The following is a 17,705-nucleotide window of genomic DNA, read 5'->3' as shown; positions in this document are numbered from 1 at the left end:
TTGGGGCCCTCTTTGTGAGGTCATCATGTCTGGTGGTGTTCTGTGGTCACCTGAGTCCTCCTGGGTTCTCCCGAGCTCTGATAGCAGATACTACTCCTTCCCTTGGGTAGAGTCTGTCACAGCTCTACCACTACTAGTTCCAGGTTATTGCACCATCCCCATGGGGTTCCTTTGTACCCACACATTTGTAGAAATACCCAATGTTCCTGGTGCTCTGTTTCCTGTTGATTGACATGGGTGGGAGAGAGGAGGTCTTGTCACTGCAACTCAGGAGAGACTCCTGGAGCTGGGAGGAGGCCAGTGGAGGGCAGGTGAGAGTCTGTGGGGGGCTGGGTAGGATGGGGCAGGAGGACGAGGGGTCACTGTCCCGAAAAACAAAGCTGAAAGGGGCCTTGATCTGGTTTCTGGAATGAGGTGGAAAATGAACTTCTCCCTACATGGTCATCGAAGATCCACTAGGGCTTGAGAGGTGATTTGGAGAAGTATCCTGGTCCGTCTCCTTCACATAGTTGGGACTGATGGAGCTCTTTCTCCACTCAAGGGGGTAGCTCTGGCTTAAATTCACAGAGAGGTGAATAAGCGAAATTAAAATACTGCATGACAGGCCTCAAAGGAGTACTTTAAAAATGCCCAGGCCTGGGACTTCCCTGGTGGTCCAGTGGTTAAGAATCTGTGTTCCAATGCAGGGGACATGGGTTCCATCGCTGGTTGGGGCTTAGTTGCCCTAAGCCCATACGCTGCAAAGGGATGAGGCCAGAGGGGAGGGCCAGGTCTCCTTAAATTACTCTTTGGGTTTCTCATCAAAGGTAGAGTGTAGGTCTGGAAATTCCCAAGGGAAGAGGCAGATCATTGATCTCTTGGGTTCAAGGTGGCTCTGCGCTCCTGGGTGAGACAGTGGTAGAGGGGAAGGACCATACAGTTTCAGAAGTGACCACCTAGGCTTGAATTCCAGCTCCTCATCTCTCTGGGACATCACTGGTCTCACAGGTGCCATGAGGATTAGACCAGAAAGTACATGTAAAGGCAGCGGGGCCCCTCTTTCAGGCCAACTGAGTAGTCCCGCGTTCAAAGCCCACCAAGCTTCTTCCCAGCTCTTCGTTGGCACCAAGGGGCAACCAAGCCTCCCAAACTCTGGTTTCCAGAAGCCACAGAGTAAAAGAAGCTGTTGTTATGGACAAGGGTGGGTGGGCACATTATCTTGTGCCTGCTAATCCCATTTTCTGCTTTCATGTTAATCCTCTTCCCGCTTCTATCTGCCACACACTCAGCATCCAGGGCAATGACCCGGGGAGCCTGGCTCCACCTCCTCCAGAGTTCCCTGGTGGAGGTGGAGGGTTGGGGGACAGTCCAGGTGTGCCTGGGTCCACGCCAGCTGACCTGGATCCTCTTGTACGCCAGGTCATGGAAGAACATGGAGGGGTCAACACACTCATATCAGTAACAATGACAATATCAGTCAGTGTTTCTTAAGCACTGTGTGCTGACACTAGTTGAGTTTTCTGTACGTAATTTCATTCAATGCCCGTAACACTGCTATGAAGTGGGTATCATAATTCTGAAATTTGCAGATAAGGAGATGGAGGCTTGGAGAGTCATCACAGCCCAGACCACACAGTGAGCAGAGAGAAAGACTGGCCAGAGTTCCTCCAGAGCCTCCTGGGGGCCTTGCGGCATCATAGGCCCTCTGATGTTTTTCCTACTCTGCCAGCCCTGGGAAAGACCCACCTCCTTCCTCTGGGACCAACACCTGAGGCTTCGTTGGACGAATGCATTTCTTCCATGCGCTGGGTCTTGGTGTCACTGGCTGTGCAGAGGAGAGGAGAGAACATAGACTTCGGGGTGGAAAGCGATGGATCTGGCTTCTGCAGGAAGGGGACAAGATGTTCCCAGGAACTGAACTTCTTCCAGGCTCACAGGTGGCTACATGGAAAAGGCTGTGGGGGGAGGGACGATTTGGCTGTCACTCATTACCCTCTTCAACCCTGGCTACAAACGCTGCTTTCTATTCTGCAGGACTGAGTCTGGCCATTTTTGCCCCCCAGATATGGGTTTGGAGTTAAGGCTCACTCACTGAGGAAAAAGCTGTTTGCTAAGCCTTTACCACCTGCAGGTGAGTCTTTTGGAAAAGGTTTAACGCCCTTTGGACCTCCATTTGAGTCTGGCATCACTCAGAGTATGGGCTCCCTGACTCTAACTTCATTCTTCTCCCAGGACAGGCTTGGAAGGTTGGCCTAGGTTTGAATGCCTCCTAAATCCCTTTGCAGCTGTGACCTGGGCTTCAGTTTTCAGGTCTGTAAAACTGGAATGATAATCGTGGCTTGCCGAGGCCAAAGACTGTCCCTCCCCACAGGCCAGTAAACTCCTCATCTGGAAACTTCTAGAAGCCCAGAAGGCAGTGGTGGGTTAATCTTCAGCCTTCTTTCCTCAGTTCCTGAGCCCTGTGGGCCTCTCTGCTGTCACCATGGTCTTTGCTTCCCTGTGGATGGCACAGACCCTGCAGACCTTGCTGCCCGAGCCTGGTGGTACCTCCTTGGGCCCAGCATGGTGGTGTGGTTCTCCCACTGTCAGAGCTCCACAGATTGGTGGGCAGTTGGAGAAGAACAGAGGGCAGTGTAAACTCTAACACTGGCTGGCACAGGGCAGGCTACACGTGTGGCAGCGCATGAATTCAGCTGAGGAAAGGGGTATGGAGGCTGGTGGAAGTCAAACTCCTCCTTGGAGGGGTGGGGTCTGAGGGTGATGAGTATGGGCAGGACCCGGCTAGGTTGAATCATGAAGTGAGGTTCTGCAGAGCCTCTGATGCTCCCTACTCTCCACAGTCACTGAGCCTCAGTAACCAGAGGCAGGATGTAGTGTGTGTTGGCTGGGAATGGTGGTGCTGAGGTACAACTTTGAGGATCTGAGCGGCTCCATAATGAGGACTCCAGGACTAACATCAGCTCCTCAATTACTTAAAACTAAGGGGACAACCTGTGCCTAAGAAATTATGCACATCTGGTGAGAAGAAATCAGGTTCTGAGGTAAGGTTTGGTTATTCCTTTTAAAGCCCTCAAAGGCGTGTGCACTTTGAGAATATTCTAGAAGTAGAATGGTGTATAGGAGAGAAGACATGGGATCTTAAGTTAGAAGACTTGCATCCAGAGACTTCATTGGTGGTCCAGTGGTTTACACTCCATGCTTCCACAGCAAGAGACACAGGTTCAGTTCCTGGTCAGGGAACTAAGATCCCAGGCCGCATGGTGCAGCCAAAAGATAAAGAAAAATTAAGTCAAACAAAACAGAATCACACAGCTTTAAACAATAATTACTATTAAAAAAAAAAAGATGACTTGTATCCATGCCGGGGCTCTCTCTGGCCTCGGTGTGATCTTGAACCTTTTCACTCTGGGCCTCCACGGACTCGGGCCTTGCCCTGTTAGACCCTCTCTCTCAAAACCCATGAAGAGGCTGGGCTTTCCATGGACTTTGCTGTCTCCCCACCTTCCACATATTTATTTCTTGCTCAAAGAAAAGAAAATAAAGGCTCTGAAAAAGAAAAGCGTGCTTTACCATATGGTGATAATGGCCAGGACCAACCCCTCCACCAAGGCAAAGCCAACCAGATTGGAGACTGCCCAGGGTCCCCTGGCATGGCTGACATTAAAATTCTAACTTTGTTAGGGGAAGGGGTTCCTCATGTCTTTGGTCAGGACAAGGACGTGGAGGACCAAAGAGGGAGATGGAAGCCATGGGTGCAGGGCTTGAAAACACATTTTGCAAACTTCAGTGTCCGCCATGGAGATTTCACTTCTTTGTCACACACTACTCCTCCCCCAACTCCCAGACACACACCAGGGACATAACTGAGCACAAGTAAGTCAGGCCAAGAAACTGTGGCTGGTGAGATCAGTCGTTGCCGTGAAATGTCATTTTATTAATCGATTTTATTTTTTTTACAAAAATAGACATTTTAATGAACAAGAAGTACAAAAGCTTCTGGATATACAAACTCCAGGACGGGGGAGAGGCTGGTTTTGGCTGCTTTGCGGCTTTCACTGAAAGCAAATGAGGCAGAAAGGCCCCGGCCCCACCCCCGCCCCAGGTCCTGGCTCAAACTGCTACCTGCTCCTCAACCCACGACTTGGCTCATACCTGTGTGCTCCTCTGTCTGTGCCCCTGGGCTGGCTGCAGGCGCCCCCTGTTGGGTTCCCAGAGGCAGCCGCCCTGGGGCACAGAGTCGCCCACATCTTGGAGCATCCCTTCAAGTCTCCGCTCAGGAGCTTGGCTAAGACAACGCTCCATGACCGATTGTCCCCTCGCGGCCTCTGCTGGGCCATGGCTACATTCTCACACTACAAACACAGTGATGGGGCTGCCCATGCAACTGTCCCCATTGAGGGGCGGAGCCCCCAGTGGGGAGACCAGCCTGAGCCCCGCTGGCAGCCGAGACGGTGAGAGGGGCAGTCGGCTCCCTCCCCCCGATTCCTGGCCCTGGAGCCAGCAGCCCCAGACCTAGACTGGTAAACTCACATTTTTAACATTTGGCATTATTGCACGTTGTCCTGGTGACCTCGGTCTGTCTGGGCTGTCAGCTTGGTCTGCAGGGGTGCCCACGTGACATGCAGTGCTGCTAGGGCAAGTCACGGGCAAGCCCAGCTGGCGGGGATGGTCAGCGGAGCCTGCCGATGGCTCAGCCAGAGACCCTCACATATGTGGTCTTGCTGGGATCAGGGACCACGTGGCTCCATCCTGTCTTGAAAAAGACCAGTTGCCGACCTGGAGGCAGGAGTGAGAGGTAACAAGACTGGATGTTTCTCTCCCTGGAGTCAGGGCCACTCTCCCTAACACAAGGACACTTGTCTCTCATCCCCTCAGCCTTGTCTTCTCATTGTTTCTGGCTTCTGATGGGGACCCACCACTACCCGTCAGTCTCTTCTGGGGAGTCTGGTCACCTCCTGCAGGATGTCCTTTCCCGCTGGCTCACCTGTCCAGGTGGTCTGGTTGGTGACCACAAAGGCCTGGCACTGGGCGTGGTTCTCACAGATGTCCACGGCCTCGGCCAGGTTGAATACTGAGAGGAGGCAGCCTCCGTGGTGGTAGGACGGCCAGCATCGGTAGTCCTCCTGGGAGATAGTACTGTCGGGGAGGCGCTGGTACTCTGTAGGTTGGAGATGGAGCTCAAGTGAGAACTTCGTGTGGCCAGGGGTGAGGGCTGGGACCACTTTCCTTAAAGGGCTAGGAGACCCATTTCTCAGATGTAGTCTAAAACCCAGCCCAGTCTTCCTAGCATGGAGATGCAGGCAGCTACCACTGTGGAACTGGGATGACCACTCAGGAAAGGCAAAGCTCAGGTTACCTTTTGTGAGATACATATCTCCCAAATCTAAGGGCATACAAGTGATTTAGGCTGCGTGTGACAGTGGGCACATGTATGGGACGAACGCACACAGACAGAGCTACTGGTTGTCCAGGCTGGTTGCTGAGCTTAGAACATTTTAGACGTTTAAAGCTGGGCTTCCCAAACTTCAGTGTGCAGGTGAATCTTCAGGAATCTTGTGAAAATGCAGATTCTGATTCTGAAGGTCTGGGGTGGGGATGGGGAACTGGCATTTCCAACCAGCTTCGGGCACTGCTGGTCTGCAGACCACACTTTGAGGAGCAAGAGTTTCCAGCTGCCCTTGGTCCCATTTCCTTCTGGCCTTGGAGAGAGGGTTAGGCCAGCTCCTTGGGTAGCGGGGGGTCAGTCGCAAGTTTTTGAAGTTCAGAGGCATGCAGATGAATGTAAAACACAAAGAATTACCATTTAGGAATCCACAACTTGAGTGTTTGGGGCAGAGGCTGGAGAAAGAATATGAAATCTTCCCATTTCACAGAAAGAGCCCCCCGAGGCTCTGAAAACTCCTCAATCCGGAAGCTGCCTTGCTGCAGGCCTCCTGTTCACTCGAGTCTTTCCTGCTGCCTGGGGAGCCCCAGCTCCAGACTGATAATGCAGAAGCCCTGGGTCTTGGCCACCCCGCCTTCCTGCCTCCTTCTTCTACAGGGACTAGACCAAAGTCCAGGGCAGGCTGTGATTTATAGCCCCATAAACGGCGTCCTCAGGGACAGAGCCAGCCATTGTTCACCTCGTTAAACTTTATTTACAGGGCTAACGAGGGCTCCCCCACCCCTAAGACTGGCCAGAGCTCCTTGAATACGGAGGCTGCCCATCCCTCGCCCCCTGCCAACCATGCTAAACCCCAGGGCCTCAGCGGAGGGACCACGCAGCCTGCAAGTCGTGACTGGAATTCTCTCTCTGCTCAGGGGCTTCTTAACTGGTATCAGGTGGAGCCCTCTCCACCTCCAGCCGTCCTCCTAGCCCCAGAAGGGTGAGGAAGGAAAGAGACATAGACTGTGTTCCAGTTGTGTAAGAGGAAACGAGTTAACTGCTTTCACACGTTTCACCTATCATTTACTCCCTGTTTCACCTATCATCTACTCCCCGGAAGAATTCTGTGAGGCAGGTAATGCTGAACCCAATTCACAGATGAGGGAAGTGAGGCTCAAGGTGTAAGTAACTTGCTGAAAGTACACACAATACAGAATGAGCTTTGCAGCCACCCAGAGAAGGGGTGTCAGAGCCCAACCCCCAGTTCAAGGCAGAATTATAGTTATTCCTGGGCATCCCTGGTGGCTCAGATGGTAAGGAATCTGCCTGCAATGTGGAAGACCAAGGTTTGATCCCTGGGTCGGGAAGATCCCCGGAGAAGGAAATGGCAACTCACTCCAGTATTCATGCCTGGAGAATCACACGGACGGAGGAGCCTGGTGAGCTACAGTTCACAGGGTTGCAAAGAGTCGGATACTACTGAGTGACTAACACACACATACAGAGTTGTAGCTCAGAGGGAAGATCTCTGAGTGAAGGCCAAGCAGTCTCTCTGCATCACTCCAAGTGAGTCTCAAAGGGAGGTTGAGCCACTTCCCCGACTAGGGGGATCACTCTCCTCGAACCGCTCCCCACCTTCCCTGCCCCTGAATCCCTACAGGGGCCACTCACCGGCTTGGCTGCCCGCGGTGGAGTTCTGCAGATACTGCCCGCTCCGGTACAGGTGGAGCACCTTCTCCAGCTGGGCCAGGGTCTCGTCCACCCCCCAGCTGAGCTCTCCTGCAGAGCGCAGTGTGGCTCTAAGAGGGCACCTGGGCTCCCTCCCCACCCCCACCCACCCCAACTCTGGAGCCTGGGCCCTGATGACAGTAGGACTGGGGCGGGGGTTTGCCAAAGAATCTACTTTGGGAAGTGATGTTTCTGGACTGTGTGCCGTCCTGGGCCATCCTTGTTCCCACGCTTGCTGGAGGCGTGGGGGACAAGGTGATGGGAGGCAGTGCTCACCTGTGGCGTTGACGATGCTGTCCAGCAGGGGCCGGAGTGAAGGCGGGGCACTGTGGGGCAGGAGGTATGTGAAGAAAAACCTGGGGCCGAGAGAAATCAGGGGCTCAAAATCAGCGGGGACATAGCCTTCCTCTACCCCAACTTGGGACAGAACCCCAATCTCACTAGGGAGCCCGATCCCTTGGGCTAACCATCTCACCCATATAGCTCCAGAGGGTGCCTAAGGGTTGATTCAGACTAAGGAGTCAATTCAGCATGTGCCCTGTTGGAGTCTGGGCACATGCTAAGGGCACCAGTAACTTCACACCAAATTGAAGTCTGAGGTGTGTTTTCCCCATCCCTTCTGGGGACCTGTCCACCCCTCAGCCCCACATTATCCCCCAGGTTGACCTGTGTCAGAACCAACTTGCATGGGTTGGCTCTATGAGGAGCTTCCACAAGTGAAGGGCCCGGGAGGAAGGGGCAGGGCCCTCCCACCAGCCCTAGGCTGAGTCTGACACTATTTTAAGAAGCCTCCAGCTGCCTCCCCCAACCCGGATTCTCCTTGGAGCTGACTATTTTTAGCTTCATGGTCAGGAGCCTGCCTGTTCCCTTCTGGACGTGGGGGAGCCTTTCCCTGCCCCTGGCACCTCATTGGTCATGGCAGTCTCCTGGACCCCGTGTGAGCTCCCCTCCCTGCCTTGCCCCCTGGGGCCCCTCGCTGGTCCTCCTGCGTGGGGGTGGAGGTTACCTGTAGGCGTTGTAGAGGTTGCGTTTCTCATTCATGGCCTCGCACCAGCCCTGCGCAGAGCAGGGCAGGGTGAAGTTCCTGGCTGGGAACTCGAGTGTGCAGTCGGCGTTGCCTGTGCACGGCGTCTCCTCCACACGAGCATCGTCCAGATCTGTCACCTTCAGCTCCCCGTCCACCAGCACAAACTGTCGGGGGCGGAAGTCCAGCAGGGTGACCGAGCCCAGCGGGGAGTGGGCCAGGTGGTGGAGGAGGCGGCCCAGGCTCAGGCAGATCTGAGGGGCAGACACCGGACTGCTCACTGCTTTTCTCCAGGGAGGAGAGCCTGGGAGCTCCAGGGTGCCCTCCTCTGAGGCTCTGGACTGAGCTGGGGGCGTTTGCCTTTCTCTTAGAGGCTCGAGTGTTCACTAAGGGCTGAGGCCTGGGACCTTACGGAGCAAACCAGTGATTTTCTACGACCCCATGGCTGGCCTAACCTGAGGGTAACATGGAGAAAGTGGGGAAACAGGCAAGGGAAACCGGGGGACTCCTCCTTGAAGTTGCATCTCAGTGTGGGTTCCGGCCAGTGCATGCAAATAGAGGGCAGGCCAAGATGACCTTAAGATATTTCGAGACCTAGGACACTGGCCCTCCTGCAGCCAGGCTGAGGGGGTGTGTTTGTGTGGACCAGGAGTACAAAACCAGGATCCTCTCTGCCTTGTTTTTTTTTTAACCCTTTGACTGATGGCTGAGTCAACTTCGTGGCATCCTTCCCTCCTCCCTCCTTCAACTAAGGAGGAGTCCAAGCTGCTCGGGAGAGCTGACCTTCTAAGGGAGCACCATCCCAGCCAGGAGCCCAGGGCCAACTGGCCCTCCTCCCTGCTCACTCGGAAGCGATCCTCCCAGGAGGTCTGCAGCAGCTGGATCATCTCCACAGGGGCGCCCAGCTCCGTGATGGTGGTCAGCGTGTCTGGGATGTCCTCACTGTCCTGGTAGCAGTAGCCATAGAGCTGAAAGAGGCCCAGGCGGGTCATGAGGTCACAGGGTAGGGAAAGGGACGAGGAAGGGCTGGGTTGTCAGATGCCCCCACCCTCCCACCCCTAGGTCTCTGCTTCAGCTCAGGCCAGAGGGGAATAGCAACTCTGCCTGGGAAGCCTGCGCTCTAGCCCACTGTTCTAGCAGCACCTCTGGCCACTCAGGTAAATGGGCAGGTCTGAGCACCATGTGATAACCATGTGCCAGGCACTGTGCTAAAGGTTTTACATGCATAACTCAATTCTTAGACTAACCTAAAAGGGCATAGTTGGTACTATTAGTATCTCCAATTTCCATGTGAGGAAACCAACTCAGAGAGGTGAAATTACCTCCATAAGGTCACACAGCTAAGAAATGCAGGAGCTAGGATTTAAATATATGTCACTCTGATTCCACAGCCTTGTTTTTTCCAAGAGTACCATTTGCTAACTGGCAAACCAACAAATGGCTGTTGTACCTCCTTCCCTGCTCTAATCCTTGTCTTTGCTTCATCATTTCCACTTACAGGCACCTTCATTTTTCCTTTGCTCTGGTTTTTCTGTAGGGAAAGCAATCTCCCTGAGGATTTGTAACAAGTGTTGATCAGTACAAAAAGAATCCAGAGCTCAAACCCTTGGGTGTTCTTTGCATAGTTGGTGGGGGTGAGGGGATGACCCATATCAGCTGGGGTAGTAGTGAGTTCCTGGGGAAGGTCACTGTTTTTTGAGGGCATGGTCACAAGGGTCTTTCCACTCCATAGGATCTGGGGGAGGGGCTTTGTACCAGCTCAGCTGGCCAGGGGCTTCTGGGAAACACAGCCTGACTTTGTCACCGACACCTAAACCAGGATCCATGGAGAGCCCTGCTTGTTCCCGCCTTTCCCACCTCGCTGCACATCAGCTAAGGGATCAGCCGGTGCTCAGAACACCCAGCACCCTGTGGGGCAGGAACACAAAGGCCAAGTTGTCAGGGCCAGAGTAGGAAGAGAGGAGAGCTGAACGATGGGGGTGGGGGTGGGGTGGATACCAGCAGAGCCAAGCCCCTGGGCTAGATGTCCCTGCAGGCTTTCCCCCTTCGCGGTTCCACTCCAGGCCCCTACATCTCCCTTCCATCCCAGTAGGGACCTTTTAGCCCCCCATCCCTGGAGCCAGCCGCCTCAGTCCTGCCAGCAAGAGGGAAGACACATCTCAGATCACTAGGGTGGCGACCTGGGGGATCGGGGGAAATCCCGGGTGCCCTCTTCTCTCCTCCTCTTCTTCCCTCCCCACCCCGCATCAGCCCGGGGAGGCCCCAGATCCCAAAGGGGGCAGCGGTAGGGGGAGGTAAAAGGAGCAGCCCTGGGGCCTGGTTCTCATTTTCTTGCCCAGAGTCTGAGCCTTTGTGGGAAACTTCTGAAGGTTATTAAACACCCGGAGGTCGTTAAATGCGCTGTTAACGAGGTATTAATCAACACCCCTCAGGAAAAAATAAAAAGACACCATTAACCCCCCCAGGAAGCGTGAGGCTGAGCATTTCAGTCGCATCTTTTGTTCCTCTGGGAGAAGAAATATACTCTGGCAGGGCCAGAATCAGGGCCCAGGCAGGCCTGGGGCCCCATCTGAAGCCAGAGGCCCCAGAATGACAGAGGTGCAGGGGAGGAGAGACCCTTGTGCCCTTTGACCCTGGGCTATAGAGGCATCTGTCACGTGAGGGAGTGTGTGTGTGCGTGTGTTGTGTGTGTCAGAGCTGGGCTGGGGAGGGGTCACAGAAGATGGATGGAGACATCCCACCCGGGCAGTGCCGGAGACCAGAGCAAGCTCCGGGAAGTGCCCAGTGGGACAAACTGTCCTGGGCCTTTCTGTCTGAACACCCACGGAGCCAACTCTGGGGCTGCCAGAGAGGGGGCGGGAGCCTCCGGGAGCGGGAAGCACTCTCTGGCTCCTCCCTAGTGCAGCAAACAGTCGAACAATTTTGAAATTTTAAATGATTAAGAGGTATTAACACATTATTTCTAGTTCCCTGCACACCAGAATGGAAGCCTCCTGAGCAAGAAGACCCCCAGGTAGAAGACCCTCTTTGGAGGCAGAGGTGGCACTGCTGAAGAAGCCAGAGGGATACTGGCCTGAGGGTCTGGGGATGAGACCCCTACCAAAGCCGTCCCTAAATTCACCCCAAGGTTCCTTTTCCTCCCTGTAAGTAAGGGTAGCTTTTCACCTCTCCCCGGACAGAAAGGACCTGGGACCCTCCCCGTCTTGTAACACTTGTGTCTTAGGGCAACTCACCCCAGTCTCCCACCCTGTAAGAGTCACACAGCCAACCCAGTCTTGGTCTAGAGAGGGACTGAGTGAAGACCAGTTATAATTTTTTTTCTTTGACACCTCCAGCATTGTAGTGGGGGCCTGACATTAAAGTGGAGGACCATTCTGTGATATATGTGGGGGTGGTTAGCTGATGCTCGTGTTGAAGTCTGGGTTGGGTAAGAGAGGGCAGGAGGAGTTAGTTGCTTAAGAGACAGGAGAGCACAGCAAACCTCCAATCTGTCATAAGGGAAGGGTTCTTGAGTTAATTAACTAATACTCAATATCCTGCTAACACACTCAAGACCTTCCCCACTGCCTTGGAATCTGACCGACACCCCAGTTTCCAAAAAGTTCCCAGGAGCCCCTGGGAAGGGAAGAGAACTAGATCCTCCCAGTTAGAATGGCCACGTAACCAGCTGCTCACTCCCTGCAGCTCCAGAGTCAGCTATGCCACCAGGCAAGCCACCCACAGCTGCTGGCTCTGCCTGACTTTCTGCAACCAGTTCAGAGCCCAGGACCCAGTTGATAACGTGTCTGATCAGGGCTGGGGTAGCCTGGGAGCCAGCAGTGGTGTCAATAGCTCTCTGACTTCTCTCTACTATTCTGTAATGCCCAGACCTGGGGTCCATCTCACTCCTGAGGAAAGGACGGAGGGACTCCTGGGTTCTTGCTCCATTCTCCCGGGTGCAGAAAGGTTCATGTGAGTGGGCTGGGAGGTGGAAGATGTGGGCATGGTTCCTCAGCTGGGGAGCCTGCACACACCCTGTGTTCACTGGGCCAGGAGCAGTCAGGGATTCCCCTCTCCGTCTGCTCAGACATGTGCAAAGAGAACAGTTTGTCTAATCCCAGGACTGACTCAAGGACGGAGGAGAGCTGGGGGAGAGGAGGAAGTGGGTGTGTTAGGGCAGTGCTGGGACTGTGAGAGGCCCACTCTCTCAGTCTAGCCTGGAGGGGACAAGGTGGGGTCTCATCTTTCCTCTCTGCTTCCCAGTGAATGGGAGAGACAGAGTACCATTTAGTAGGAACATGGGCATCTGGCCTTCTCAATCCTCCAGTCTCTTGGCCACATTTGCTCAGGTAATGTGACTCTCAGACCCTCAGCCTGTCCCCTGAGCATTGAGCTAGGACCCCCAAAGGCTTCCCCAAAGCCTACTTTGAGGTCCAGGGTCTCCTCAAGGAAGGGCCATACATTTTGGGGCCTACTATCCAATCCCCTCCAGTTCCTCCAGTGGCTTCTGGGTGGGGTACCAGATATTCTTGGGGAATCAAGCCTGGTCTTCTAGCTCTTCCCAACCCCATCTGCTGTCCCACTCCACCTTCAGACAACTCACTGTTTGGAAGTTGAGAGAAGTGGGGTTCAGATTCCATCAAGAAAGTGAACGGATCACTGCAGCTGTGCCCCTAACTCAGGGATGAGCTCTGTTCAGCGTCTCGGTTTGGGGTCATTTCCCTGGTGCTCAACACCCCAGCTCCAGCCAGAAGCAGGGTCCTAAGTCCAAACGGACCCCAATCCCCATCCTGACTTTGGGAACCCTCTGTCCTGGTCTGTCTTCTAGAGTTATGGTGTGGAAGCTGAGGAACCCGGGAGTCTCTCCGGACGGCCACCCAGGAGTGAGAAGCAGGGTGGGGGGGGGGGGGGGGGGAGGGGGGGCTGCCATGGACCGGGTTCTGTCCCCCAGCTTAACCTGGCACAGTCACTGGGGCTCCGCTTCTTTATGTGTAAAAACAAGGGTTCTCTTCTAACTAGAGTGGCCGGACCTGGGCACGTCCAGCCAGCACCCTCAGCCCCGCACCCGCACCCTCGTACCTGCAGCACGTTGGGGTGCCGCAGCCGCTCCAGCAGCACCATCTCTTTGAGCAGCTTATGGGCCGCCAGTCGATAGCAGCCCCTCCGCGCCCCGAACTCGCGCACGCAGCTGCCCAGATCGTGGCCGCTGAAGTCCACCGCCTTGAGCGCCACCGCCGCGCCGCCAGGCAGGCGGACCCGGTACACGGCCTTGGTGTAGCCGGAGCCCAAGTACTGCGCGCCGGACACGTTGCGGAGCGCGGCGCAGCCCAGGCGCGGGCCCGGACCAGGGGAGCCCGGGCCGGGAGCCGGGGGCCAGCCCGGAGCGCCGTCGGGCAGGGGCCGGGCCCGCGGGGGCCGGGGACGCTGCAGGCCCGGACCGCCCGGAGCCAGGTCCATAAGGCGCCGCCGCTCCGGCCGGCCGGCCCCGGGCCCGGGGCCCCCGCGGGAATAGCGCTGCACCTCCTCGTAGCGCGCTCGAATCTGCCGGGCCAGCTCCCCGCGGCCCCCGCGACGGCCCGGGCCCGGGGCTGGCGAGGGCCCGGGGGACTGGCCGGGCCGTGGAGGCTCCGAGCCCGGTGCGAAGAGCACGTTGAGGACCGAGCCTAGCAGGAAGGAGGCGCAGAAACCCGCGGCCACGGCCGCCCGCCGGCGCCGCATCGCTCCCCTCCCCCCGGCCGGCCGGCCCCGCGCGGCTCCCCGGCCGCGGCCCCGGGAGGCTCAGGCTCCGAGGCGGCTCCGCTCTGCGCTCCGCCGGCCCCCTGCCCAGCCCACGCGCATGGCCCCGGCGGCCCCGACCCCGGCCCCGGCCCCTCGCGGGCGGCACATCGGCCTGACACTTGCCTCCCTCTCGCCCTGCCCCCGCCGCTTATAAGGCCCGGAGCCGCCCCCGCCCCCGCCCCCTCCGCCTCCGCCTCCCAGCTCCCGGCCCGAGCCCGTCCTCGGCGCCGCCCCCTCCGGCCGGCCCGGCCTTCCCCGCTGACTGACAGCGGGACCTCCTCCCGCGGCCGTCCCGGCCTGAGAAGCGGCTCGGAGGCGGCTCCGGCCCTGCCCAGCGCGCGGCCCTGGATCGCCCGCCGGGGGAGCAACGGAGGGGGCGGCGGCGGCCCCGGAACGAGCCGGAGGGATCGGACCCAGAGCGAGGGCGGATAACGGGGCCGGGGCGGCCAGATAACGGGTTCGGGAGGCGGTCAACTGAGCCGGCGGGGCAGGGTGGGGGAGCAGACGGAGGGGCGAGGCCGGCGGGTAACGGGTTCCGGAAGGGACGAGCAGCTGGGTCCGGGGTGCGCCCTCCCTGGAACCCGGGGTCGTGGGGCTGGCTGGGCGCGGGGAAGGGGCGTGGGGCCCGCCTCACGCGGGGGGCGCTGCTCATCGCTTAGTCGCGGATTTGGGGGCCAGGGATGGGGAGGCGGGCGCTCAGGGGCTGGCACCTGCGAGCGCCCGTAGGATGGGAACTCTGGGATCCGAAGAAAAATCATGAGATGCCCTCTTCCATCTCCCCTACCAAGTTTTTCTGATTTTCCTTGTCCCCAAAGCCCCACATCGAACCCCTGCCCCGGGGATTCCCGCAGACAGACGTTAGCCGCGGATCACGAACTTTACTCTGGCTAGTAATTTGTACAGAGAGCACTTGTACCCACGGACATGCGTGGTCCCGATTGTCTCTGGAGCGTGTTGCATTTGTGTGTCTGAAGGGGCCACTGTGTCCGAGGAAGGGAGTGTGTAGCATGTGTGTAAGTAGGTGCTGACTCCAGCAGAACTTCTGGTCCCTCCTCCTCCCTCCCTGATTGCATCATTAGCGCTAATTGAGGAGCTTTCACACGCCAGTGCATTAGTTGTTTGGAGTGAGCTCCCCCCTTCTGGGAGAGATAAGCCGCCGCCCCTCCCCCTCGCAGCCCTCCGCTTCCTCAGCGCCCTGAAACTGTCCACCTGGATCCCCCCACCCTTCTTGGGCACCTTCCTGCCCCCCGGCCCTTTCCTGGTTAATCTCTTTCTTCTTCGCAGTGTCAGAGATTAGCTCGAGAGGAGGCAGGAGGAGGTGGAGGGCCTAGAAAATCTTTCCTCCAGGAGGGTGATGAGTTCTGAATGCAATCTGTGTGATAAGAAAGACAGAAATCTCTGGCCGGTTCTTTTGGACCTGCAAGGGCAGAGGACAGCTCTGAATCTTCCATCACCAGCCTGTGATCCCACTGATGTAGGGGTATCCAGCCCTGACTCCTAGGGTCCCTTAAGACTGGGAGAGTTGGGGTCCAGTCTAACTTAGCAAGCAGGAGAAGGGCAGAGTGAGAGAAGCCTCCATTCTCCTGAGAACCTTGGGTTCGGTAGAGTTTGGTCTGGTCCTGTTTAGCCGCTCTGCCCTGCCCTGGCCCTTGGCTGCTGGTTGTGGGGGAAGGCTCTGAGCAGATGCCCTCCCCAGCCCTCACACCAGATGTCTTTGGTCTAATTAACTGTGCTGGGAAAACCAACCTGGGTTTGTAAACAGAGCTACTGGCTAAAGTCAACAGGGAGCAGCAGCAAACAGCAAACATTCCCCTCACACTCAGCCACGGTCCAAGCCCGCTCCCTCGGGAAGAGGGGAGCCTTGCGGATCCCGAGGCCTCCTGGCCCACGTCTGAGTCAGGGAAAACATCTCTTCCTCTGTGACCCCAATATGGACATTTCCTTACCCCAGTGGCTCAGACAGTGAAGAATCTGCCTACAACACAGGAGACTGGGGTTTGAACCCTGGGTTGGGAAGATCCCCTGGAGAAGGGAATGGCAACGCATTCCAGTATTCTTGGCTGGAGAATCCCCATGGACAGAGGAGCCTGGTGGGCTACAGTCCACGGGGTCCCAAAGAGTCGGACATGACTGAGCCACTAACTCATTACTTGTCTCAGAGGCTTCTCTGCTGGGGAGGACTAGGGATTCTGGAAGGACAGAGTTACCATCCCGAGGCTCTGCCTCCCTTCCAGAGAACTCTTGGGATCTATTAGCCCAACCTCCTGATCCATGGGGAAGCCATTATAGGGGGAATGTTCCTTAAAGAGCTTTCTTTGGGGCCTCTTCTGCTCTAGGATCCTGGAGAAACCTCCTAGGTAGGGCTTGGCATTGTTGACTCTAACTCAGAGTTGGTGAATATAACATGAACATTGTTAAGTTCGTTACACATCATGTAGGTATTATAATAACATGGTCTGAAATTAGATAATTATTCCTGTGATATCTTTGCCAAGCTTCAGTGTTTCTGTTATGGTTTGAAAGTTCAGTGCACACAGGGCCTGAGAAAAGGCCTGAATATACATACATACAATGCACACGCATGAGCCCGTGGACAGTGACCTCACACACAGGAACAAAGGCATTTCAGCTCTCGTTCTCACACTCACTCTGTCTCCTTCGCTGGCTCTCAGACATACAGACATATACAATCTTTGATGCAAATAGGTTTTTGGCCTCTGAAAAAGAGAGGTTGAACGTTTTGCACAGATTAGAGTTTCTGAATTGGCAGTTTCTTGACTTCTTAACCAAATTGTGCTTGTTTGTTTTCTTTTTTTCTTTGCCACCCAAGGAGTAGAATCACCATATCAAAGAATTGAAAAAGACCTAAAACTCTTGTTCAGGATCCAGATTTACTATCTGCCCTGCCCCGAAGACCTGGCAAGGCCGGTAGCCTGGGCCTCCCTGACCAGAGTCCTCAGGCCCGCAGGCGGCTCAGAGCAGGGAGGGCCCTCCTTCTGTGTGCCTGTTCAAGAACTCACTGCTTCAAACACACCATGTTTTCCAGCTGCTGCCTCTACCAATCACACCCTCACCCCATCCAAACACTAACTTGGATAACAATCCTTAGGGAGGAGGCAGATGGTCCAAACTCCAAAATACTAAATTTCTTTGCAAATATCTTCAAAATACATGTCTTTCTGCATGTTTTGTCAGATTTTCTTAGGCTACCAGGGTAGGAATATCATCCTCTCCTCGGTCCTCTTTATTGTCTGCCTTCTCCCTCCAGCCCAGGTCTCAAATACTTCTTTTGGAATGTCACTCTTCAGCTCAGAAACCTGGAGGAGAAACTGAACTGGACCTTCAGGCCTTTGCGAGCTGGCTCCAGCCCTCCACCTGGCCCAGTTCCCCTCTTTTCTTTTCCCGGCACAGAACCGGACTCCCCCGACCCATTGCCTGCACTGGCTCCTGACCTGGAGCTGTCATTAGCGTTTCCCCCTGTGGCCCTCCCACTTCCTTTTCCTGAAATGCCCACTTGTAGCCTTTCTCACTGGCTTCCTCGGTGGCTCAGGGGTAAAGAATCTGCCTGCAATGCAGGAGACTCAGGAGACATGGGCTCGATCCCTGGGTCAGGAAGATCTCCTGCAGGAGGGCATGGCAACCCACTCTGGTATTCTTGCGTGGAGAATCCCATGGATGGAAGAGCCTGGAGGGCTACAGTCCTTAGAGTCATAAAGATTCGGACATGACTGAAGCGACTTTAATACTCAGTACTCAGCCTTTCCACATCATCTTTGCTAGCTGCTAGCTCGTTCATCAAGGTTCATCAAGGTCTCCCAGAAAATAATGAGTCACAGACACTGCTTCTTCACT

General features: G+C 55.8%; 1 protein-coding gene and 1 long non-coding RNA gene across 3 annotated transcripts; one reads left to right on the top strand and one right to left on the bottom strand.

The window, feature by feature from the left end:
- Positions 1–50: 50 nt before the first annotated feature.
- LOC110123423 (uncharacterized) lies at positions 51–3,787 on the top strand. The gene is made up of 3 exons (XR_002309523.2): positions 51–311; positions 1,569–1,916; positions 2,014–3,787. It is a non-coding gene; the product is annotated as an uncharacterized lncRNA (long non-coding RNA).
- Positions 3,788–3,892: 105 nt separating this feature from the next.
- On the bottom strand, positions 3,893–13,999 carry PKDCC (protein kinase domain containing, cytoplasmic). 2 transcript variants are annotated; one of them, XM_070477375.1, is made up of 7 exons: positions 13,155–13,999; positions 8,942–9,064; positions 8,079–8,263; positions 7,349–7,428; positions 7,016–7,123; positions 4,964–5,137; positions 3,893–4,755 (listed from the first exon to the last, which is right to left on the bottom strand). In XM_070477375.1, exons 1-7 carry the CDS (start codon positions 13,791–13,793, stop codon positions 4,670–4,672), a joined length of 1,395 nt encoding a protein of 464 aa, XP_070333476.1. In that variant the 5' UTR covers positions 13,794–13,999; the 3' UTR covers positions 3,893–4,669. The 2 variants fall into 2 exon arrangements, with proteins under 2 accessions (XP_070333476.1, XP_020726988.2); XM_020871329.2 differs by having other exon boundaries at positions 8,079–8,350; positions 13,155–13,997.
- Positions 14,000–17,705: the final 3,706 nt, after the last annotated feature.

Source organism: Odocoileus virginianus, chromosome 2, assembly GCF_023699985.2.
Source record: "Odocoileus virginianus isolate 20LAN1187 ecotype Illinois chromosome 2, Ovbor_1.2, whole genome shotgun sequence".
In the NCBI taxonomy this organism is placed as follows: Eukaryota; Metazoa; Chordata; class Mammalia; order Artiodactyla; family Cervidae; genus Odocoileus; species Odocoileus virginianus.
Note: the sequence above shows the minus strand (reverse complement) of the source record. Positions and strands in the feature narration are given on the sequence as shown.